Genomic DNA, 24,934 nt, shown 5'->3' with positions numbered 1-24,934 from the left:
GGGACCCCTGGACGACCAGGGAAGAAAAGGGTACATCAAGGAAGATAAACAAATCGCAGACAAACTAAATTCCTTCTTTGCGTCCGTCTTTACGAAGGAGGACACCTCAACAATACCTGAAGCGGAGAAAGTGTTTGCAGGAGAAATAGAAGACAGCCTCACCACAGTTGAAGTGGACTTAGACCAGATATACTATCAGGTCGACAAACTTAAAAGTGACAAATCCCCTGGACCGGATGGGATTCATCCGAGAGTCTTAAAGGAATTGAAGGTTGAAATCGGAGAGTTATTGCAAAAACTTGCAAACCTGACAATCAGAACTGGACAGATACCGGACGACTGGAGGATAGCGAACGTCACCCCAATTTTCAAAAAAGAGAGGGGAACCGGGCGACTATAGACCTGTGAGTCTTACGTCTGTCCCTGGCAAGATGGTTGAAGCACTGATCAAGGATAGCATAGTCCGGCACTTGGACGCACACGACTTGATGAAACCCAGTCAACATGGATTCAGGAAAGGGAAATCATGTTTGACGAATTTACTCCAATTTTTTGAGACCGTGAACGAGCAAATTGATAGTGGGAAGCCGGTGGACATAATATACTTGGACTTCCAGAAAGCGTTCGACAAAGTTCCACACGAAAGACTTCTCAGGAAACTACAAAGCCATGGCATAGAGGGGGATATACAAAGGTGGATAGGCAAATGGCTGGAAAACCGAAAGCAGAGAGTGGGCATAAATGGGAAGTTCTCCGACTGGGAGAAAGTGACTAGTGGTGTACCCCAGGGCTCGGTACTTGGGCCGATCCTTTTTAATATTTATATCAATGACCTGGAGGAAGGAACATCCAGTGAGATCATCAAGTTTGCAGACGATACAAAACTATGCCGGGCAATCAGATCGCAGGATGATAGAGAGAAACTCCAGAGCGACTTGTGTCGGTTAGAAACATGGGCGGAGAAATGGCAGATGAAGTTCAATGTGGAGAAATGCAAGGTAATGCATTTAGGCAATAAAAATAAGGAATACGAGTATACAATGTCAGGTGCAACTCTGGGGAAGAGTGAACAAGAAAAGGACCTGGGTGTACTGATAGATAGGACCCTGAAGCCGTCGGCACAATGCGCGGCAGCGGCAAAGAAGGCAAATAGAATGTTGGGCATGATAAAGAAAGGAATCTCGAGTAGATCGGAGAAAGTTATAATGCCGCTTTATAGGGCAATGGTCAGACCACACTTGGAATACTGCGTCCAACATTGGTCTCCCTACCTAAAGAAGGATATAAAACTGCTGGAGAGGGTGCAGAGACGAGCAACAAAACTGGTGAAGGGTATGGAGAAACTGGAATACGAGGACAGACTTATAACACTAGGATTGTTCTCCCTTGAGAAAAGGAGACTGCGTGGGGATATGATCGAGACCTTCAAAATACTGATAGGAATCGACAAAATAGAGCAGAGAAGATTATTTACATTGTCCAATTTGACACGGACTAGAGGACATGTAATGAAGCTAAGGGGGGACAGGTTCAGGACTAATGTCAGGAAGTTCTGCTTCACTCAGAGAGTGGTTGACACCTGGAATGCCCTCCCAGAGGAGATTATGACGGAATCGACCGTCCTAGGCTTCAAGAGCAAACTAGATGCATATCTCCTTAAGAGAGGCATATAAGGATATGGTGGACTATAAATTAAGCCAGGTGTACACCTGGCAGGGCCTCCGCGTGTGCGGATTGCCGGACTTGATGGACCGAAGGTCTGATCCGGAGAAGGCAGTTCTTATGTTCTTATGTTCTTATGCCAACTAAATAAACAAGTATTCAACTAGCATCTTTTGGTGAATACCCACGGTCAACTGGAATTCTTCACCTTGCAATTACTGAACAGAAAGATAAATTTAAAAAGACACTACCTCTGCCAGGCCAGATCCTCCTCAAGAAATATGTTCCGACTAGCCTTCCTGCCCCCTACAGGAGTGCGCGGCTCACTTGGGTCCAGAGCAGACACAGAGGAGGAGGCATCTGACAGTGTGTTGAGGTCCTCCCCAATGGTGCTACTGTCTGCTGAGTGAGCATAGTTTAGGGCAATTTTGCGGCAATAAGTGCATGCACGAAGATCCCCTGTAAGAGAAGGAGAAAATGGGAAGGTAAATGTAACACTCTAGACTCCATTTTCAGAAAGAAACAATAATGAATGTGAGCAATTTCTTAAACTGTGCACTAATGATAGAACTGCTGCCTCAGCATCATTAGGCTGTGGGGTAAAATTCCAGTATTGCTCCTTGTGACCCTGGGTAAGTCACTTAATGCTCCATTGCACCAGGTACAAAATAAATATCTGTATATATGTAAATCATTTTGAATGTATAACCACAATAAAATGGTATACAAGGAAAGAATAAGTTCTTAACTCGGTAATCTTCTTTCTAATAGACAAGACACTCCATTCCTGAACCTGTGAGTAGTCAATCCCTTCTCGCAAGAATTCTTATAGGGAGCTTTATTAGCATTCTTCCCTGTTAGCAGAAGCAGACGAATCCAGATGCATGGGTTAAGTCCATCCATCAGAAGGCAGAGAAAGATCACCAAATCTGTGAACATCACCTCGGATGGCATTGATCCTTAGGTCTCTAGTATACCCCATCTCCAGCAGGCAGATGGATGGAATTTCCCATGCTCCTGAATTTTATGCTGTATGACAGACTCCCTTTGTAGTTCGACTATTCTAGTTGTAGCTTGAGGAGTTTAGGTGTGTTGGGTGCCTAGGGGAATATACCTGGGGAAGCCAGGCCAATACCCCAACCCCTTCTCTCCTTGCCTTTACTGCCTCTTGGCAGCCTCCTCATTTAAAAAACAAACAAACAAACCACAATCTGCAAGTAAACCCGGTCCTGGGTTTGGCCTCTTCACAAAAAAAAAAGAACTACTCTTCAAAACACAGTGAGTACAAACTAGAGAGCTGCACGGGAACGGGGACGACGGGAATCCCGCGGGACCCGCGGGCATCCCGTGGGTTCCCCCTTCGGGTCACGGGGGTCCCGTTGGGACGCCCCCTAGGGTTACGGGGATCCCGTGGGGACACCTTCGAGGGTCGCGGGGTTCCTGCGGGGCTGGATGTACTCAGTCGTGCGGCTCTTCTTCTCTCTACCTGCTCTGCTTGCAGCACAGAGCCGAACGGAAGTCTTCCCGACGTCAGTGCTTACGTCGGAGGGGAGGGAGGGCTTAAACAAAGCCCTCCCTCCCTCCGACGTCAGCGCTGACGTCGGGAAGACTTCCGTTCGGCTCCGTGCTGCAGGCAGGGTAAGTAAGGAGAAGGAGAGTAGCCTCGCGGTTCGAGTGAGTGGCTACCAAGGGAGGGGGGCGGTCCGCCCGGTCCGCCCCGGTTGCAGCACAGCCGGCCAGGTCCCCTTACTTTTGTGGCACTTCCCCGACCGACCGACAACAGCCCCAGTCCGACAATCCTCCCTGCCCTGTAGCCGCAAATCTAAATTACCTTCTTACAGCAGCTGTAAGAAGGTAATCTAGATTTGCGGTTAAGGGCAGGGAGGTTTGTCGGACCGGGGCTGTTGTCGGTCGGTCGGGGAAGTGCCACAAAAGTAAGGGGACCTGGCCGCCTGTGCTGCACCCGGGGCGGTAGAGAAGGAGGGGGGGAGAAGGACGCTGAAAGCACTGAAGACGAAGGGGTGGAGAAGGACGCTGAAAGGCCATGGGGAAGACGGGCAGGGGGGGGAAGGACTCTGAAAGCACTTGTGGAAGATAGAGGAGGGAGAAGGATGCTGAAAGCACATGGGGAAGACAAAGGGGTGGAGAAGGACGCTGAAGGGCGGGGGGGAAGAACTCTGAAAGCACTTGTGGAAGACAGAGGGGGGAGAAGGATGCTGAAAGCACATGGGGAAGACAAAGGGGTGGAGAAGGACGCTGAAAGGCCATGGGGAAGACAGAGAGGGAGGACGCTGAAAGCACATGTGGAAGACAGAGGGGGGGAGAAGGACGCTGTAAGGAAATGGGGAAGAGAGAGTGGGGAGAAGACGCTGGCAGGGAAGAAGACAGAGATGCCAGACTATGGGGGGAGCGGAGAAAAGAAGATGGGTGCCAGACCAATTTGGAAGGGGGAAGAAAGGGAGAGGCACAGTAACAGAGCAAATGGAAGATGCAGAAGGAAGAGAGACAGTGGATGGAAGGAATTGAATGAGAACATGAGGAAAGCAGAAACCAGGCAACAAAGGTAGGAAAAGAATTCTATTTCTTTTTTTTTTTTTTTGCTTCATGATAAAGTAGTATATTAGTTGTGTTGATAAAAATTTATAAACATTAGAGGCTCTGGTAGAAACCCATTTACAAAGTAAGTATTCTTCCCAATTAATATTTTCAAATTAATAAAGTCTTTTTGCTTATTTGTAAATGGGTTTCTACCAGAGCCTTTAATTCAGTAGCATAATTAAATGAAATAACTATTTCTGAAGTTTATAGGGACAGGCGGGGACAGAGGGGATTCCTCACGGGGACGGGTGGGGACGGAGGGGATTCCTCGCGGGGACGGGTGGGGACGGAGGGATTCCTCACGGGGACGGGTGGGATTCCTCACTGGGATGGGTGGCGACGGGTGGGACTTTGGCGGGGACAGGTGGGATTTCTGTCCCCGCGCAACTCTCTAGTACAAACTGAGGCTTTCTGCTTACAAGCAATGGCAGACACACGGCGCACCTCACCTGATTGAAGGGCAGCTTGGCGGTAAGGTGGCTTGCCCGCCAGCAGGAGAGTGAGTAATTTTCGCTGTTTTTGAAATGTGCGACCTTTCTTTAACAGGTCCTCTGAAATTCTTAGCAAACAGTATATTTTGTAATTTTGCTTTCTTAAAGTCTCTGTACTCTGTACTTCCATCTGCCTATCTGCATATTGTAAATCGCTGAATGTCCAGCTCTCTTGAATGTAAACCGCCTAGAAGTCGCAAGATTGTGGCGGTATAGAAGAATAAAGTTATTATATTATTATTATTATTTTTATTTTTCAGCAGCTCCCTTTTTCTTTTATTCCCAATCTCCTGCAGCGCATCAGGCTGCAATTTATTATTTGTCAGATGGGGAGGTTAGGCTGCCGCCGTGTGGTGCGGGTTCACATCAAAAATTATTTATGGCCGAGGCTGCTAAGTGCTGTTCCCGCTGTGGTAAGCTGAGAACAGCAGAGGGGAAATGCTCCGGTTGCTGGCACACAGATGCACATGTGCGCAAACAGTTACTTCAGCCATCAACAGCTCAGCTGCAAGTGCAACTCCTCTCACAGCTTTTGTGACTGCGCCTCCCCCCCCTCCTGTTGAATCTCCCTGCAGGTCCTTGAGTGCAGTGGGATTCTGCTTGGCCCACCTTTGCAGATGGTGGGGTTTCTGCAGCTTCTGAGTTCTCTGAGGTAACTAAGCCTATTCGTCTGGGGGATGGATGTAGGATGCCCTTTTCCACAGAGTTTGTGTTATTGCTTCATCAGGCCTTTTTGGTTAAGCAGGCCCAGCCTCCACTGCAACAGCCCTCTCATATCTCAGGTTGAGCATATTCTACAGGCCTCTGGCGAGACCCAGGTGGGTCTTACGGGTCTCTCAGAACAAGAATCTGCCCTCCCAGTCTGGGAGTCCCACTCTTCTTACTTACCTGGCGGCAAAGATTAGGCAATTTATTTAAGAAGCAATTGAAAATGCTTTTATTTGTGATAGCTTTTTGTTAGTTCTGTATAATATGATATTTTACAGTTCATTAAGGGTGAACAGTTTTATTAGCATTTGATAGTTTTAGTGAGTATATGTGGAAGTATTATGCTAGTTTTAGCTATTATCTATGGAAGAATAGGATAGGATACATATATCATATGGAAATATAGGATAAGATGTATATGCTGTAAGAAGTTTGAGGATAAGATTTATATGCTGCAGGGTATGGAATCCAGAAGGGACGTATCAGAAAGCAGCTATTACAAAAGCTAACAAACCCCCCCTCCCAACATACTATGAATAATTGAAGGATCTAATAATTCATCTACCGTATTTTCACGCATATAACGCGCACCCGTGTAAAACGCGCACACGGGTATAGCGCGCGGGAAAACAACATTTATGTAAAAAAATTCCCGTATAGCGCACACACGGGTATAGCGCGCAGTGAATTACCGGTAAAACCTCCTCCTGCCTTGCCGCCCGACTTCCCTCTTGCCGCTCTGCCCCGAATCGCTGCCCTGCTCCTGCCTTGCCGCCCAACTTCCCTCTTGCCGCTCTGGCCCGAATCGCTGCCCTGCTCCTGCCTTTACCGCCCGACTCTCCTCTTGCCGCTCTGGCCCGAATCGCTGCCCTGCTCCTGCCTTGCCGCCCAACTTCCCTCTTGCCGCTCTGGCCCGAATCGCTGCCCTGCTCCTGCCTTGCCGCCCGACTCTCCTCTTGCCGCTCTGGCCCGAATCGCTGCCCTGCTCCTGCCTTGCCGCCCAACTCTCCTCTTGCCGCTTTGGTCCGAATCGCTGCCCTGCTCCTGCCTTGCCGCCCGACTCTCCTCTTGCCGCTCTGGCCCGAATCGCTGCCCTGCTCCTGCCTTGCCGCCCGACTCTCCTCTTGCCGCTCTGCCCCGAATCACTGCACTGCTCCTGCCTTGCCGCCCAACTCTCCTCATGCCACTCTGGCCCGAATCGCTGCCCTGCTCCTGTCTTGCTGCCCGACTCTCCTCTTGCCGCTCTGCTCCGAATCGCTGCTCTGCTCCTGCCTTGCCGCCCGACTCTCCTCTTGCTGCTCTGGCCCGAATCGCTGCCCTGCTCCTGCCTTGCCGCCCGACTCTCCTCTCGCTGCCCTACTCCCAGCTCTGTAAGCATGCGCAGACCAAAGAAGATGGTCTGAGCATGCTTGTGCTCAGTTTTCTGCTGCCGGGTTGTCAGCGCGCCTTTGTCAGGGCGCGCTTTTGATCACTGTGGCCGTGTCCCCCTTCATCTCAATCTGTTGTCTATCTGGCCTTGTAATTTGCCCAGTGACCCATTGAATAAGATTTTGCCTATACAACAGCATCCCAGCCTTTGGGTAAGCCTATAAAAGATCATTAATGCTGCATGTAGAGCCCACATTTTAATTTGATCTCTTCAGATTGGTATTCTGCATTTATCTAGTAGAGTTTATCAATTAAATTTAAATTTACTGCCATAATGCCAGGAATGAGACGAAAGTCATATACAGCGGACTTTAAGCTTAAAGTCGTTGCGAAAGTTGAGGAAATAGGCAACTGGGCCGCAGCGAGAGAGTTCGATGTTGGAGAAACATCGGTGCGTGAATGGAGAAAAGATAAGAAGGAACTGAAGAAATGCAATCCGTGAAAACGGGCACATCGTGGGGCCAAACCAAAATGGCCTCAGCTGGAGGATGCCTTGAAGCAGTGGATTCTGGGGAGAAAGGAGCAAAATCAATCAGTCTCTACCCTTGCAATTCAGATGAAGGCAAAACTACTTGCCAATGGAAGAGGAATACCCAACTTCAAAGCTGGCTTCACATGGATCTCAAAATTTATGAAAAGGAACGGACTATCTGTTCGAATGAGAACAACTGTTGGCCAGCGACTTCCGGATGACTGGCAGCAAAAATTGATTGATTTCCGTGACTTTGTCGCCAAAGAAATATCTGAACTTGTCATCACTGCAAAGGACGTCATCAATATGGATGAAATTCCAATGGCATTCGACATTCCAGTGACAAGAACCGTAGCCCCCACAGGTACTAAATCTGTTGCCATCACCACAACTGGGCATGAAAGAACGTGTTTTACAGTAGTTCTTGGTTGCTCAGCTAGCGGGGTTAAGTTAAAGCCCATGGTCATTTTCAAAAGGGTCACTATGCCCCGTAAAAAACTGCCCACCAGTGTGGTTGTGCACTGCAACAAGAAGGGATGGATGGACTGCGACATAATGAGATTGTGGGTAGATAAATGCTTTAGGGCAAGACAGGGTGGATTTTTTTCAAAAAAATCCTTGTTAATTTTTGATGCCATGGCTGCCCACAAAGAAAAAAATGTTCAGGCCTACATTAATTCTACTGGTGCCCACATCGCTGTGATACCTGGAGGCCTGATGTGTAAGCTGCAGCCACTTGACTTCGCAGTGAATCATCTATTCAAGACTTTTGTTAGAAAGGAGTGGGAGGAGTGGATGCAGAGCGGCACGCACGAGTACACACATGCGGGGCGGCTGAAGCGGGCAACTTTCACAGAAGTCTGCAAGTGGGTGGCTTCAGCATGGGATAAAATAACACCAGATACTATTCGAAACGGATTTAGAAAAGCGGGCATTGTTTATGAAACCAATGACACTACTACCGATAATCATGCAGCGGAAGGAGGCAACAACACGGATATCAGCGATGATGATGACGACGACGATGACGATATCACTTCGGAAATAAACGAGGATCGTCTGCAGGCCGTGCTCACTTTATTTAATGACGATGATGACAATTCAGATTTTGATGGATACTGTGATGATGATGACTGAATAAACCAGTAAACTTTGTTTATTTACAACTTTACCGTAATTACGGTAACTGTATTTAGATTATTTTGTCCTCGATACTTCGTTTGATCTAGATTACCGGTAAATGTTATAGTTTATAAGAATGAACATGTGATTTCTGTTCTTGTTGCTGAATTCATACTCACTAACTCTAGATTAAAAGTTATACGGTAGTTTATAAGAATGAACAGTTTTTTTCTTTTGGCGTTTTTGGTTGGAGGTGAATGGTGAATGGTGCGTGTGAATGGTGCATGAGTTCTCCTATGTCTGGTTGAGGTGGATTGAATTATTTAGCTGAAGAAATTACGGTAGTTAAACCCCCCCCCCATTCCACACACATTACGGTAATTCTCTTCCATTTTTGTTCCCATTATAAAAAACACTGATAAGTTCCCAGAAAAAAATACATTAAAATAAGAAGTGAAAACAAAGGCCCCTACAGATGAGAACATAAGAATAGCTTAACTGGGTCAGACCAATGGTCCATCATGCCCAGTAGCCCATTCTCATGGTAGTCTATCCAGGTCACTACATGGTCAAAACCCAAAGAATAGCATCATTCCATGCTACCGATCCAGGGCAAGCAGACGCTTCCCCCATGTCTTAATAACAGACTATGGACTTTTCCTCCAGGAATTTGTCCAAACATTTTTAAAACCAACAACGCTATCTGCTTTTACCATAACTTAGATCTTTCCTTCCAAACAGAGACCTTGCTAGATGTCAAATACAGAAAGAACAAGGTAACTTCACAAGGACTAAGATGTGCAGGAAATGTGAATCTCCTCATATACCCACCATATAGTGCAAAAATGTGCAAAGGTCTGGTTTTTTTCTTTCGATCACTACATAGCCTAATGCCACACAAGCAGCGCTGTTACAAACATATTCTGAAGGTCAATGCTAAGGTTAACAAAGTTTCCTTCCTTGGACCACAAGGAGATACTGACAAACCACTAGAAGAGATCCCAAAACAACTACCCAGGCACAACATCCAAAGACCCATTCAGTGTGTGAACCAGTTGAGTGGAGTGGACTAACTGGGGGGACCGCAGCAGAGGAAGCAGCGCAGGGCTCAGAGAAGGGGCGGGACCGCCGGCAGAGGAAGCAGCAGGGCTCACTGGCATCGCGAAGCCACGGTAAGCTGCTTCTCCGTGCGGGGGGGGGGGGGCTGGGGGATGAATCGGACGTCGGGGGGGTGCGAGCGGTCCTTCAGGGTGGGGGGGGCCAGTGGTCCTTCGGGGTGGGGCATCAGGCTTTCAGGGCTGGGGGATGAACCGGACGTCGGGAGGGGAACCATGTAAAAAAAAAAAAATTGTACAATGTGCTCACGCATATAACGCACATGGTTATGCTCGGTTTGTAAAATCGTGTATAACGCGCGCGTTATATGCGTGAAAATACGGTAAATGTTTATTTAGAATCTTTAAGACACTTAACTTTAGCCATCTTTGAGGAAATGCAACCTAATATAGATAATTTGGTTACTATTTTCAAACTAAAATTAAAATGGTATGAGAAAATTTTACCCATACATTACAGGATTTTATAGATATACGAGGGGCATTCAATATAATTTATCTATCTTAGTAGGAAAGAATAGAGTTTTCAAAACTTTTTTATTTTTCAACATAGTCAGTCCTCTAATAGCTCCATATACTTCATCCAATCTTCCTGCAATGACTTTAACCCCTTTGAAAAGAATCATTCTATGTGAACAGAAGGGCATAAGAACGGTCCTCCTATGCTGCTTCATCAAACTAAGAATTGTGGGGTGAAGAGGGAGTGAAAATGAGTCAAATAATGTTGATTACAGAACATATACCAGCTATAACTGTTTTGCTGCTCTGAATTGACTCCCCAGTCATTAGCAGTGATATAGAAGCTTTCAATAAACAATTGATTCTATGGATTAATTTGTTATATGACACTTTGATGGCTTCTGCTAATATCTTATTCACCAATAAAAATGGTTTTATATTATCAGCCATGAAGAACTGCTACTTATTTATTTCAATTTAGTATCATATCCCCATGAATCAAGCCCAGAGTAAAACCAGATTTTAAGATATGAAGACACCAGTCCTACCAGGGACTTTCACTACACTCACAGGATAACCTTACCTGTATACCCCATAAACTTGCCAGGGATCTCTTGATTACAGCAACGGCTACAAAAGATCTGGCCACACAGACGACAATGGTGTCTTCGACGAAAGGTAGTGAATTTCTCACTGCAGTCATAGCACTCCTTGCACTGACTGTCTGGCATCCAGTACTGCTTCAGATCACTATCCTACAAAAAGAGATCAGGAAAACTATTCAGCCAATGTTTAATGCAGTGCACCCTTCTCATATATAAAAAATGTCAATGTCCTGCAATCTACCAAATTCTGAACATTTAACTATTGTTAAAACACAGGACCAAATCCACTCAACAGTCCTGTGCATCTTTTAAAATCACTTCACTTTTACTATGCAGGGTGGTATGTTTGGTAACCTGTGCCACCAACGAATCCACCTTAGACGAGACAAACAGCTCCTGAAAATCCAGAGTCAGTGGATACAACTTTGCCATGGTCCTGGTAATCTCCAGGGGATCTTCCAGAGCCTCCCAATGCTCCATTAGCATCCAGATCAGAAATACACCTTCAACTCATGTGTAGAAGGAGAAGGGAAACACAGAACAGGGTAGAGGAAGCAAAGCCAAATAAAGTAAAATGATGCCTTCTACACAATTCACGGTGAATAACCCACCGGTCAAGACTCATATGCCTTTTGCAGTAGAAAATAAAATATCAAACAATGAAACCTTGTCATTTGAAAAGAACATAAACCAGTATATCACTACAGACTCATTCTGTATCTATGAGGAAAAAAAGTTAGGTAAATCAGGCCCTAAACTTACTACAGTAGTAAAATACTCCATACATCACAGTGGTTGTAGTTTTGTTCTGCAGAAAAGGGAACTGAAAATGTTTCTGCTACAATGGAAACAACAAAAATGCTAAAAATGAATTGCAGTATGGGTGAAAGAGCATTATTTATTTATTCAGTTTTCTATACTGTTCTCCCAGGAGAGCTCAGAACGGTTTACATGAGTTTATTCAGGTACTCAAGCCATTTTTCCCTGTCTGTCCCAGCAGGCTCCCAATCTATCTAATGTACCTGTGGCAATGGGGGATTAAGTGACTTGCCCAGGGTCATAAGGAGCAGCATGGGTTTGAACCCACAACCCCAGAGTGCTGAGGCTGTAGCTTTAACCACTATGCCACACACTCCATTAAACATCTCCTGCTGTCCACATAGTGCAAACAAGCTTGGGCTGCTTCAACTGTATACCATACCTGACTTTTACCCTCCATGATTTCTTTCAGGCGCTTCAAGACAGTGCTGATACTCCTCAGCTGAACAGCTGTCCGAGGGTCATGACCTCCTGGAGGAGGATCTACTTTCCGTCTATTTTCTGGTCAGAATAAGAGGAAACAAAAGAGATAAATGAGCCTAAACTTAAGATCACAAGCTGGAAGGCATCAGACAGTACAAAATAGAAAACATCCCAAAGTAGGTGCTAGACTCCTAGAGAGGTGAGTGCAGCTTTAGTGTCTATAAGAAACAATGGGAATAACCATCTCCTCATTAGCAGAAAAATTACTATTTGTAATAAAAGGACAGAGAGTCCAGGGGAAGGTTTACAAGTACCAATTATACTGCTACCTCTATATTTCTGTCTCATAACACTCACTCTCCCTGTCAGCCAATGAAAAATTTCTCTATAATGCTGAATAGTGACCTTACACACAGACAGCAGGTCTTCCAACAGATCATATACAGCAAGCATGTCAAACTCACGGCCCAGCCAATGTAATCAAATAATCATAACTAGAGTCGCAAAATTTCTCCCGAAATTCATTGGTGCTGAGCAGTTGCCCATCTAAGCCAGTCAAAAACATTGATATAGTTGCTTATTCTTATTAAGTACTACAATGCGGACACCTTTGGTACCCGAGACAAGTTCGCATATCTAGTTATAACGCACCATTTCCCCCACTAATACTAGCAGTGAATCAGACAATAATAATACCTACCATGCTATTAGTCTTATATTGACTTGCTTGGTGCGCCTAACAGGAAATATTTCACCTTCGGAGTACAATAAAAATACGAGAATAGGTTTATTTACGTTACACTTATTAATTTGTGCAATTATTTTATGTTTGGTAAGTTTTGGGTTTTTTTTAATTCTTTATTTAAATTTAAATTTCAATAATACAATTCCAAGCATTAGACAGCTTGAACAGTACCAACACAAATGGAGGACTAAAAGTTTCATGCCATTCAAATTTGTTTGAGATCATCCTTTTTGGGGGGGGGAGGTTTAATGTTATTTTCTTTTCCGGCTGGCAAAGAAAATTCCACAGCTCTGGGTATATACATCCTTCCAAATCAAAAAACAGACAAAGTAATTGACAGGGCGGGGCATCCAGAATTCTTTGTCCTTCTACTACAAAGAAAATTATAGAGGTAAGAACCTAATTTTCCTTTTTAATGCAAAGGATTCCAGATGATAGGCGACATACCAAAGAAATCTCTTGGTGTTTAGGGTGGGAACGATGAGTCTGCCCTTAAAAACGAGGACCCAAAAGCAGTGTCCACTAGTGCCGCTACCTCCACTCTGTAAAACTTGAAAAAAAAAAATGTTTTTGATTCCGGAACTTGGTGGCAACAGGGATGGCTGTGTAACTGCTGAGCTCTTTCCTCGGGAACACTTACTGCATATTATTTGATATTTTATTTTCTCCTAGCAGTTTTTTTTAATTGATCCCAGATGGCCTCAGGAACACAGACACGTTTAGAGGCTTCATTTGCTGCTCAGGGATCAGGAAAACGATCAAAGCCTGACCCTGTGACTCCTTCTAAAGTGCCACTGCCAGGTGACTCCATGGAGATGTTGGAGAATTTGATGGAAAGAATGAAAAATGTGCAAGAGCTTTTACAGGGCAACTCAAAGTTAGTCTTGGTCCAGGAAGAACTGACTAACCTGACTCAACAAGTAAATATCTCCAATTCCAGGCTTGATGGATGGATCACTGAATGTGACATTAAAATGGTCCAGTGCCAATCGGATCATAAAACGGTCCTTTATCTCACAAAGAAACTTAAGGATTTTGAAAACAGGGAGAGAAGAAATAATTTAAGACTTTTGGGACTTCATGAAGGTAAGCGAGGGAAAGGATATTATAAGATTTCTGTAGGACTTTATTCCTAAAATGCTTTCTGTAAAATTTTCTCAGCCTCTGGAATTTGAGAGGGCTCATAGGGACCCATCTAGAAAGAACAGCAATGCTACTGGCCCCAGGCCTATAATATTTAAGTTAATGAGATTTCCATAGGTGCTAGAAATTTTTCAAGTTGCTAAGGAAAAAAGGAGCATAAACCTGCAGGGAAACTGGAACAAGCACAAACAACATCAATGCAGGTGCCATAAGGCGGTAAAAGGGACCAAAAGAGATTATGAGGAAAAAATAGCTATGGAGACGAAGAACTTCAAGCCATTCTTTCGATATATTAAGGAGAAACGACCCGCGAAGGAAGCGGTGGGACCAGTGGATGACCATGGAATAAAGGGAGCGCTATAAGAGGACAAAGCAATTGTCGACAAACTGAACACATTTTTTGCATCTGTATTTACCGAAGATGTACAGAGCATACCGGAACCCATCAGGCTATATGCTGGAAACGAAGACAGAAAGCTGACAGGATTGACGGTCAGTCTAGAGGAGGTGTGTAGGCAGATTGATAGGCTTAAGAGCGATAAATCCCCAGGACCGGATGGCATCCATCCGAGGGTCATCAAGGAACTGAAAGGGACCATAGCTGAACTGCTTCAACTAATAGCCAATCTATCAATCAAATCGGGAAAGATTCCGGAAGACTGGAAGGTGGCGAATGTTACGCCGATCATCAAGAAAGGTTTGAGGGGCGATCTGGGAAACTACAGACCTGTGAGTCTGACCTCGGTACCGAGAAAGATGGTAGAGTCACTGATAAAGGACAGCATCATTGATCACCTTGAAGAACATGGGCTGATGAGGACCAGTCAGCACGGTTTTAGCAAAGGCAGATTGTGTTTGATGAACTTGCTGCACTTCTTTGAGGGAGTAAACAGACAGATAGACAAGGGCGATCTGGTCGACATTGTATATCTGGATTTTCAGAAGGTGTTCGACAAGGTTCCGCATGAACGACTACTTTGGAAAATTGTGAGCCATGGAATCGAGGGTGAAATATGTAGATTAAAAACTGGCTGAAGCATAGGAAACAGAGAGTGGCTGCACAGATGGTGCAAGGAGATGAACTTCGGGCTCCTGCACCATGGAAAGGCATTACAAGGACTACAGGGACCGGACGGGCTACACCTGACCAGAAGAGGAAAGAACTTCTTTGGGCACCGACTAGCCAGCCTACTTCACAGGGCTTTAAACTAGGTAAGTTGGGGGAGGGTACAGGCACAATTAACCTACCTGGCGAGCCAAGCTGACAATACTTTGTTGAGACTGAGGTAAGTAATCATTCCATTTCTGGGTTTGGGTCTGGAGTGGATAAACACATTTCCGAATCTGGGGTAGGTTCACATTGTAATTCTGGGTCGGGGGAGAATGTACACATTTCCGAGTCTGGGGCAAGTTCACACTGTAATTCTGGGTCTAGGAGGAGTACACACATAGCAAATTGCACTAAAGGAGTCAAAGTAGCTCAAGTGGGAATATCCCCACAGAGACATAGCAAACATATAACATGTAGGGCTATGTACGTCAACGCCCACAGTTTGGGAAACAAAATCCTGGAATTAGAAACGGAAATGAGGAACGCCGACCTGGATGTAGTGGCGATATCCGAGACCTGGCTCACGGACTCCCATGTCTGGGACATGGTCATACCGGATTACAACTTGCTTCGCCGTGATAGGGAGGGCAAAATGGGAGGAGGGGAAGCACTATATACCAAAGATGACATTAAAGTCACCAGAAACGCAGGTCAGGTACACAGGGGAATCCCTTTGGGTGAATTTGGCCAGGGGGAAGGACAAATGCCTGTATCTTGGTGTAGTATACAGACCCCCAAGACAACTGGATGACCTAGATATGGAATTAATCGGAGATATAGAGAATATCACCTTGCGTGGGGACATAGTATTGTTAGGTGACTTCAATATGCCTGATGTGGACTGGACCACACTTTCCACTGCGACCAGCAGCAGCAGCAGAAGGCTATTAGATTCTATTCAGGGAGCAAGACTCAGGCAACTGGTATTGGAGCCAACAAGGGATCGGGCAATACTGGACCTGATACTTACCAATGGAGAAAGTGTGACAGAGGTCTCGGTGGGCGACACGTTGGCCTCCAGTGACCACAATATGGTATGGTTCAAAGGAAAGGTTTTGCCAAATCTAACACATTAACCAAGGTCCTCAGCTTCAAGGACACCAACTTCGAGGGCATGGGGGATTTCATCCATCAGGCGCTGCTAAACCGAGCAGAAACAGATAATGTAGAAGTAATGTGGTCAACTCTGAAAGCTACCATACAAGAAGCAACCAACCGCTATATAAAATCGGTAAGTAAATGGCGAAGAAATAATAAGCCACAGTGGTTTTCTGCAGAGATCTCAGACCTCATAAAAGAAAAGAAAAGAGCGTTCATCTCTTACAAACACTCAGGGAAGCAGGAATCTAGAGAAGACTATCTGACCAAGTCAAGAGCCGTCAAAACAGCGGTCAGAGAGGCCAAATTCCTAATGGAGGAGAATCTAGCGAAGAACATCAAGAAGGGCGATAAATCCTTTTTCATATATATTAGCGACAGAAACAGAAACACAGGCGGGATAGTACGCCTTAGGAAACCAGACGGGAACTATGTAGAATCGGACTCCGAAAAAGCTAAACTGTTAAATGAATGCTTCTGCTCAGCCTTCACCTGTGAGGCGCCGGGATCCGGCTCTCAGCTGCAGACAAGGGATAGCTCGGTGGACCCGTTTCATAATTTCAAGTTTACGCCCAGCACTGTCCACTGTGAGCTGTCTAATCTCAAAGTTAACAAAGTGATGGGGCCAGACAACCTACACCCCAGGGTATTCAGGGAGCTTAGTGACGTCTTGGCGGAACTGCTACCCGCGCTCTTCAATCTCTCCCTTAGTACAGGTAGAGTCCCGTTGGACTGGAAAACGGCTAACGTCATTCCACTCCACAAAAAAGGATGCAGGACGGAGGCTACAAACTACAGACCGGTGAGTCTCACATCAATAGTGAGCAAGCTAATGGAGACTCTAATCAAACGCCAATTGGATACGATCCTAAACGAGGAGAATCTACGAGATACCCATCAACACGGATTTACCAAGGGGAGGTCCTGCCAATCCAACTTAATCATCTTCTTTGACTGGGTGACGGGGAAGCTGGATGTTGGGGAGTCCCTGGACATCGTATACTTGGACTTCAGCAAAGCATTCGATAGCGTACCACATCGCAGGCTGTCGAGCAAGATGAGCTCTATAGGATTGGGAGACACATTGACAGCATGGATTGGGGACTGGCTTGGAAGTAGGCTTCAGAGGATCGTGGTGAACGGCACCCCCTCCAAAACGACGGAAGTGATCAATGGAGTGCTGCAGGGCTCGGTCTTGGTCCCGATCCTTTTCAACATGTTCATAAGGGACTTGGCTGAGGGGCTTCGAGGTAAAATAACGCTATTCGCCGATGACGCCAAACTATGCAATGTAGCAGGCAAGAACACAACAGACAAAAAAACAGTGCCTGTCAATAACTCAATGCCTGACAGTATGGTGCACGACCTACTCCTACTGGAGCGCTGGTCCAGGTCCTGGCAACTAAGTTTCAATACCGAAAAATGTAAAGTCATGCACCTTGGCAGCCAAAATCCAAGCAAGACTTACACCCTTAATGGTGAGATCCTAGCGAGGACTGTAGCAGAACGTGACTTAGGGGTGATCATCAGTGAGGACATGAAGACTGCCAAGCAAGTGGAGAAAGCTTCATCTAAGGCAAGACAAATCATAGGTTGTATACGTAGGAGTTTCGTCAGCCGTAAACCCAAAGTCATTATGCCTTTGTATAGATCCATGGTGAGACCCCCATCTGGAATACTGTGTACAATTCTGGAGGCCGCATTACCGCAAAGATGTGCTGAGACTTGAGTCAGTTCAGCGAATGGCCACCCGGATGGCCTCGGGACTCAAGAATCTCCCGTATGAGGAACGGCTGAATAAATTGCAGCTATACTCACTTGAGGAACGCAGAGAAAGGGGTGACACGATCGAGACGTTCAAATATCTCATGGGCCGTATTGAGGTGGAAGAGGATATCTTCTTTTTCAAGGGCCCCACGGCAACAAGAGGGCATCCGTGGAAAATCAGGGGCGGGAAACTACACGGTGACACCAGGAAATACTTCTTCACCAAAAGGGTGGTTGATCGCTGGAATAATCTTCCGCTACAGGTAATTGAGGCCAGCAGCGTGCCTGGTTTTAAGACAAAATGGGATCATCACGTGGGATCTCTTCACAGGGAAAGGTAGGGGAGGGTTATTGTGGTGGAGAGACTTGATGAGCCGTGGCCCTTATCTGCCATCTGTTTCTATGTTCTATGTTCTAAATGGACAATACTTGGACTGGAAAAGCGTAACCAGTGGGGTGCCGCAAGGCTCGGTGCTTGGACCTATGCTCTTTAACATCTTTATAAACGATCTGGACATAGGTACGATGAGCGAGGTATTTAAATTTGTGGATGATATGAATCTATTCACAGTAGTGAAGACGCAGGGGGATTGCAAAGATCTGCAACGTGACATAATCAGGCTCGAGGAATGGGCATCGACATGGCAGATGAGGTTCAACGTGGATAACTGTAAAGTGATGCATGTCGGTAACAAAAATCTCATGCACGATTACAGGATATCTGGGGCGGTACTTGGAGAGACCTCCCAGGAAAGGGACTTGGGAGTTCTTATCGACAAGTTGATGAAGCCATCCACGCAATGTGCGGCAGCAGCAAAAAGGGCAAACAGAATGCTAGGAATGATAAAGAAGGGGATCACGAACAGATCAGAGAAGGTTATTATGCCACTGTACTGGGCCATGGTGCGCCTTCATCTGGAGTACTGCGTCCAGCACTGGTCGCCGTACATGAAGGAGGACACGGTACTACTCGAAAGGGTCCAGAGAAGAGCGACTAAGATGGTTTAGGGGTTGGAGGAGCTGCCGTACAGCGAAAGATTAGAGAAACTTCTTCTCCCTCAAACAGAGGAGATTGAGAGAGGACATGATCGAAACATTCAAGGTCTGAAGGGGATAGACTTAGTAGATAAGGACAGGTTGTTCACCCTCTCCAAGGTATGGAGAACGAGAGGGCACTCTCTAAAGTTGAAGGGGATAGTTTCCGTACAAACATAAGGAAGTTCTTCTTTACCCAGAGAGTGGTAGAAAGCTGGAACGCTCTTCTGGAGACTGTTATAGGGGAAAACACCCTCCAGGGATTCAAGACAAAGTTAGACAAGTTCCTGCTGAACAAGGAACATTCCTGCTGAACTAGCGCTGGTAGGGCTAGTCTCGGTTAGGGTGCTGGTCTTTGACCAGAGGGCCGCTGCGTGAGCGGACTTCTGGGCATGATGGACCATTGGTCTGACCCAGCAGCGGCAATTCTTATGTTCTTATGGATCCAAACTGGGTTTTTTCCCGATTTTGCAAAGGCCACAGCTGCAGCTAGAAAATAGTTTTTGACATTCGTCCACAACTGAAGCAGTTGGGAGCACTATTCGGGCTACTCTATCCAGCTGTGATGAAGATCACTCATGGTAATAAAACTACATATTATGAAGACCCGATTAAGCTGCAAGAGTACATCACTCAAAACTCAAATGAAATGTAATACCAGGCTGGTTGGTGAAAATAATTTGTATTTGATATGAGGTAAAAATATGTTATACTTTGGTCTGAAAGTTGATAGGTTGATAGGTATTTTTCTCTTTTCTAAAAAACAGTCAGTTTTTATTTAAATTGCAAGGAGTTCTTTTTCCCTTTAACGGTATGGAACTGAATGTTGTTAATACTAATGGTGGATCACCAGAAAGAGGCTTGGAATGCTAGAAGTATGACATCATATACCCTAAGCCCCCTCGGTATAACTTACCACAGTGTTGGGACCTGTTGGAGGGCCTACCATCAGCTGTTCAACTTCCTCATCTTGATCTACCGCTTTGATGCGGTGGTCCAGTGGAACTGCTTCCTATCAGCTATTTAACTTCCTCATTGTGATCTTGATCCGAAAAGCGGCGGCCCGTTGGACCTGTTGATCTGTCTATCGGACACACCTCCTATCAGCTGATGATTCAATCTGCATTGATTTGGCCTCTGGAGAGTCTTCCGGGGCTCTGGGGCCTCCTTCTCTTCAGCCCAGTTTCTGTTCCATTGCGCATGGGTGAAAGATGTATTGAGGCAAGACGCACAAGTGACGTTGTTTGGAAGGGCCTGAATGCTTCTCCGAATATGGAGTGCTCATTGCGGAGCTGAAAATAACTTAGATTTTATTCTCCACGTGGCAAATGTTAAAATTTATCAATAACCTAACACTTATTCAGATTCATCAATCCAAATATCAGTCCTTATGGTTGAACTCCAAGATTCAAATTGGTGAGTCTAAGATCCTCTGGAAGCATTGGCTGCAGGCAGGTATACGCACGTTAGATGATGTGATATCAAATAGGAAAATGCTTGATTTTTCACGACTGCAACAATCATTCGGTATTTCAAAATCTCAAGCATATAAATGGTTGCAGTTGAAGCAGGCCATTCAGAAGGGGTTCCCCGATTGACAAAATTTAAAAAATCAGTATAGCTTTTCCAGGCCTGTGCTTCCAGACAGATTTGCAAGGGCATTAGGCAACCAAGTGCAGTGTTCTCCCTAGGGCCTTTTAGCTGGGTGGTCCGCCCAGCTAATTTAGACGAGCGCCCGGCTATCATCTGCTGCTGCCGCCGCTGCTGAACATTTTTTTTAAAAAAACCCCGACTTGGAGATTTCAGCCCGTAGCGAACTTATGCTCCGGGGCTCTATTGGGGGAAATGCTGCCGGGTCCTGCCTTCGCGGAAACAGAAAGTAGGCAGGACCCGGCAGCAAGAAGAGCAAATGCTTCACTAACCTGTCTCCCGCCTTAGCCCGTAGCGAACGCTTGCTTCAGGGCTCTCAACATGTGCGTGCCGGCTTCCCTTCTCTTCCCTCCGAAACCGGAAGTTATGTCCGGGGGAGGGAGGCCGGCACGCACATGTTGAGAGCCCTGAAGCAAGCGTTCGCTACGGGCTAAGGAGGGAGACAGGTTAGTAAAGCATTTGCTCTTCTTGCTGCCGGGTCCTGCCTACTTTCTGTTTCCGCGAAGGCAGGACCTGGCAGCATTTCCCCCAATAGGTCGATCGCGATCTTGGGCCGATCAGCCTTCCTCTCCCCGACAGCAGAATTACGTCGGGGAGAGGAAAGCTGGTCGGCTGAAGCAGGAAGAGCTTGGGGCGGTGTCGGCTTTCGGGCCTATTATTTGAGGCCTATTATTGGTGGTGGTTTGGGTCCTGGTCCCCTATGGCAGTGGCAGTGGCTTGGGGGAGGGCAGGGAGAAAGAAAGAAAAAGGGCAGGCAGGGAGACAGAAGGAAAGAAGAGAAACAGAAAAAAAAGGGAGGCAGAGAGAAAGAAAGGGCAGGGAGAAAGGAAGGAAAAGTTGGGGGAGGGAATGAGGTTTGGAGGAGAGGAAGCATATAGGCTGAAAGAAGGGAAGAAAGATTGGATGCACAGTCAGAAGAAGAAAGTGCAACCAGAGACTCATGAAATCACCAGACAACAAGGTAGGAAAAATGATTTTATTTTAAATTTAGTGATCAAAATGTGTCTGAATTTATATCTGCTGTCTATATTTTACACTAAGGTCCCCTTTTACTAAACCGCAATAGAGGTTTTTAGCGCAGGGAGCCTATGAGCGTCGAGAGCAGTGCTGGGCATTCAGCGCAGCCCCCTGCGCTCTAAAAACTGCTATCGTGGTTTAGTAAAAAGGGAGGGGGGTATATTTGTCTATTTTTGTATGGTTGTTACTGAGGTGATAGTGCATAGAGTCATCTGCTTTGACCTATTTGAAAAAACCATGGAATATAAATGATAATTAACATTTTCTATGCGTACAGTGTGCTTTGTGTTTTTTTAAAATTTTATTGTTGGTAGATCATTTTGACTTGGTCATTTTAAAAGTAGCTCGCAAGCCCAAAAAGTGTGGGCACCCCTGCTCTAGAACATCGCTCCTTTATCAAGTGGTGCAGTGAGGGGCCAGCACTTTACATCTTATCACCTCATTCTTTCTTTTTTCTCCTCATGTACATCACAGTTCTTTATTCTAAGCAGCTCTGGCACTAACAGTACTACGGGTGCCTTATGCTACTTTCACTACCACTTGCAGTCAGGTTTGGCATTTTATCATGGTTTTGGTTTTTTATTTAGTTTTTCACCAGTATTTTCATTTATTTATTAAAGCAGCCTTTTTTAACAGCCCGATGCCCCTCCCCTATCAGTGTGCATTCAATCCACTGTTTTGGCGCCTCTTTCAACAGATCAAATATCATAGCCCCACTGTCGCGTGTTCACATTTATTTTGCGTACGAGTTTATCTCATCAGTGCAGAGACCTTTTTGTTAAGTCCATTTTACTCTCCCTTTTTTACTTTCCCGAGTGCTGTGGTTTTATTCTTTGGTTTTAATAGAAGCTCATTTGAACAATAATTTAGATCTTTCCCAGGTTTCACTTTTTCATCTACCCGGTCTTTTCTGGTTTCCTTTCTATAGTCTGCTTTTCGGCTGGAGTCTTTTGAGTTTAGAATTACATTTTATGACATATTTTTGTGGTTATAATTGTATGACATGTCTAAATCGGTCAAGTTATCCATTCTTTGTCCCCTCATACAGTGGCAGACCGCCCCGGGTGCCAGCCTTAAGGGGGTACACAGCCGGCTGGATCCAGAACCTTCCGAGCTGTTCTAAATGGCACCTACACCTCAGCGCGGCTACCGTACTTATTCCGAAGCAGCGCGGCTGCTGTACTTATTCCGATGCAGAGTCAGCAGCCACAATGAAGTGCAGGAAGGTCCTGCGATGACTGCATTTGCCGCTTCTGCCTCCAGAAGACGTACGTGGCATCGGAAGGGGTGGACTGGCAGCTGCAGTCATTGCGGAACCTTGGCACAACTCCCTGCGTCTGTCGGCCCACCCCATCCAACATCACTTACATCTTCCAGAGGCAGAGGCAACAGAAGCAGTCATCATGGCACCTTGCTGGTTTGGAGGGAGAGAGGAGCATAGAAGGGTGGTAGAGGGAGATAAAAGGGGATCAGGGTGGTATGGAATGGTGGTGGAGGGAGAGAAAGGGGGCAGATGCTGATGGAATTGGTGTGCAGGGAAAGGAGAGAGAGACATAAGGGGGAAGGATACTGGATGGAATTGGGTTGGAGGGAAAGGGGGCAGATGCTGATGGAAGTGGGGGGGAAGGGAGAGGAGAGAGTGAAATGCCAGACCATGGGCGTGTGGGAGAGGGAAGGGAAGAACAGGAGAGAGATGCCAGACCATTGGAGGAGGGAAGGGAAGAAACATAGTAACATAGTAGATGACGGCAGATAAAGACCCGAATGGTCCATCCAGTCTGCCCAACCTGATTCAATTTAAAATTTTTTTTTTTTTTCTTCTTAGCTATTTCTGGGCGAGAATCCAAAGCTTTACCCGGTACTGTGCTTGGGTTCCAACTGCCGAAATCTCTGTTAAGACTTACTCCAGCCCATCTACACCCTCCCAGCCACTGAAGCCCTCCCCTGCCCATCCTCCTCCAAACGGCCATACACAGACACAGACCGTACAAGTCTGCCCAGTAACTGGCCTAGTTCAATCTTTAATATTATTTTCTGATTCTAAATCTTCTGTGTTCATCCCACGCTTCTTTGAACTCAGTCACAGTTTTACTCTCCAAGATGGAAGATGGATGCAGAATAATAGGGGTGAAGGGAGAGATGGAAGGGGAATACAAGGAGAGAAGATGCCATATAGAAAGGGCAGAGAGAGGGTAGACAGTGGATGAAAGGAAGAAAGTGACAAGACGATGAGGAAAGCAGAAACCAGAGAAGACAATGTAGAAAAAAATTATATTTATTTTTTTGCTTTAGAGGAGATGCATCGCTGTTTCTGTGGTGTTGCATTGTATACAGAGTCCAGCTTCTTGGTGGTTCAATTTAACCTTTGTCTACGTTTTTCTATTTTATCCCCCCTTTTACAAAACTGTAGAGGGTTTTTTTTAGCACCGGCCATGGTGGTAATTGCTCAGAATTCTATGAGAGTCTGAGCTGTTACCCCCAAGGCTAAAAACCACATTCTAGTTTTATAAAAGGGAGGGGTTAGTTTGTGATTACATATTCCATACTAGGCGAAGGTGTTTTCTGTGTTCTGTGTGTTCGAAAGACATGGTTTTCAGTTAGGATTGACTGTGTAGGATTGATCTGTACTAGTCTGGCTTGTTTAGTTTTACAATGGGTGTATTAATGTACTGCTCACTGCAGTATGTAAGATGCTGCCTTTTCCTAGGTACACTCTTGTGTGATGTGTGGATTATTACTAAAAATCATGTTTTTCATACAGATTGGGGGGTGTCAAAAAATAATGGGCCTCAGGTGTCACAAATGCTAGGTACATCACTGCCTTCATAGTTTATATCTAATCCACAAGCCTGTTTTTAGGACCTATAGGGTATGTATCCCTCTGATTCATGACAATTTCACTTCTCATGTTATCTTATCCATTCTTTTTATTATACAACTGCCCAGATAAGCATCAGTCTTTGATGTGATTGGACCTTGAAAACTAACGGCAACAGTGTTCTCCCCAGAAATTTTTTCCAGCCATGAAAACTATTTGCTGCATTTAGTGTGCCACAAAAAACATTTGCTCCATTTAGTGTGCCGGAGTTAAAAAAGTTTGAGAGACGCTGCTCTATACCATTTGAAAGAGGGCAAATATCTAATTATTCACTTCTAGAATTGGATACTTCTTAAATTTAATAAAAAATTATGGAGTGTCAAACCTTAAGAAGTGTCAAACCTTAAGAAAGGCTGCCATATTGAGCATTGGAAAATAACTAATAATAATTAACTAATACAAATAGTACACATTTAGGGCTCCTTTTACTAAGCTGCGCTAGCGGTTTTACCACGCGCTTAGCTCGCGCAGAATCACCTCACGTGCTAGACACTAATGCCAGCATTGAGCTGGCATTAGTTCTAGCCGTGTAGCACGGCAATTCTGCACGCGCTAAAAACGCTATCGCAGCTTAGTAAAAGGAGCCCT

General features: G+C 45.6%; 1 protein-coding gene across 8 annotated transcripts in view; it reads right to left on the bottom strand.

Annotated features, from left to right (window-relative positions):
• PIKFYVE (phosphoinositide kinase, FYVE-type zinc finger containing) overlaps positions 1-24,934 on the bottom strand; it is a 936,520-nt gene that overhangs the window by 742,580 nt on the left and 169,006 nt on the right. For all 8 annotated transcript variants that reach the window (XM_033947121.1, XM_033947126.1, XM_033947127.1 and 5 more), the window contains exons 4-6: positions 11,862-11,980; positions 10,639-10,810; positions 1,914-2,121 (exon numbers count right to left, since the gene is read on the bottom strand). In XM_033947121.1, the coding sequence (XP_033803012.1) occupies positions 1,914-2,121; positions 10,639-10,810; positions 11,862-11,980 (499 nt within the window). The remainder of the gene's footprint in view (positions 1-1,913; positions 2,122-10,638; positions 10,811-11,861; positions 11,981-24,934) is intronic.

Source organism: Geotrypetes seraphini, chromosome 5 (assembly GCF_902459505.1).
Source record: "Geotrypetes seraphini chromosome 5, aGeoSer1.1, whole genome shotgun sequence".
In the NCBI taxonomy this organism is placed as follows: domain Eukaryota; kingdom Metazoa; phylum Chordata; class Amphibia; order Gymnophiona; family Dermophiidae; genus Geotrypetes; species Geotrypetes seraphini.
This window is presented reverse-complemented; position numbering and strand designations above follow the sequence as displayed.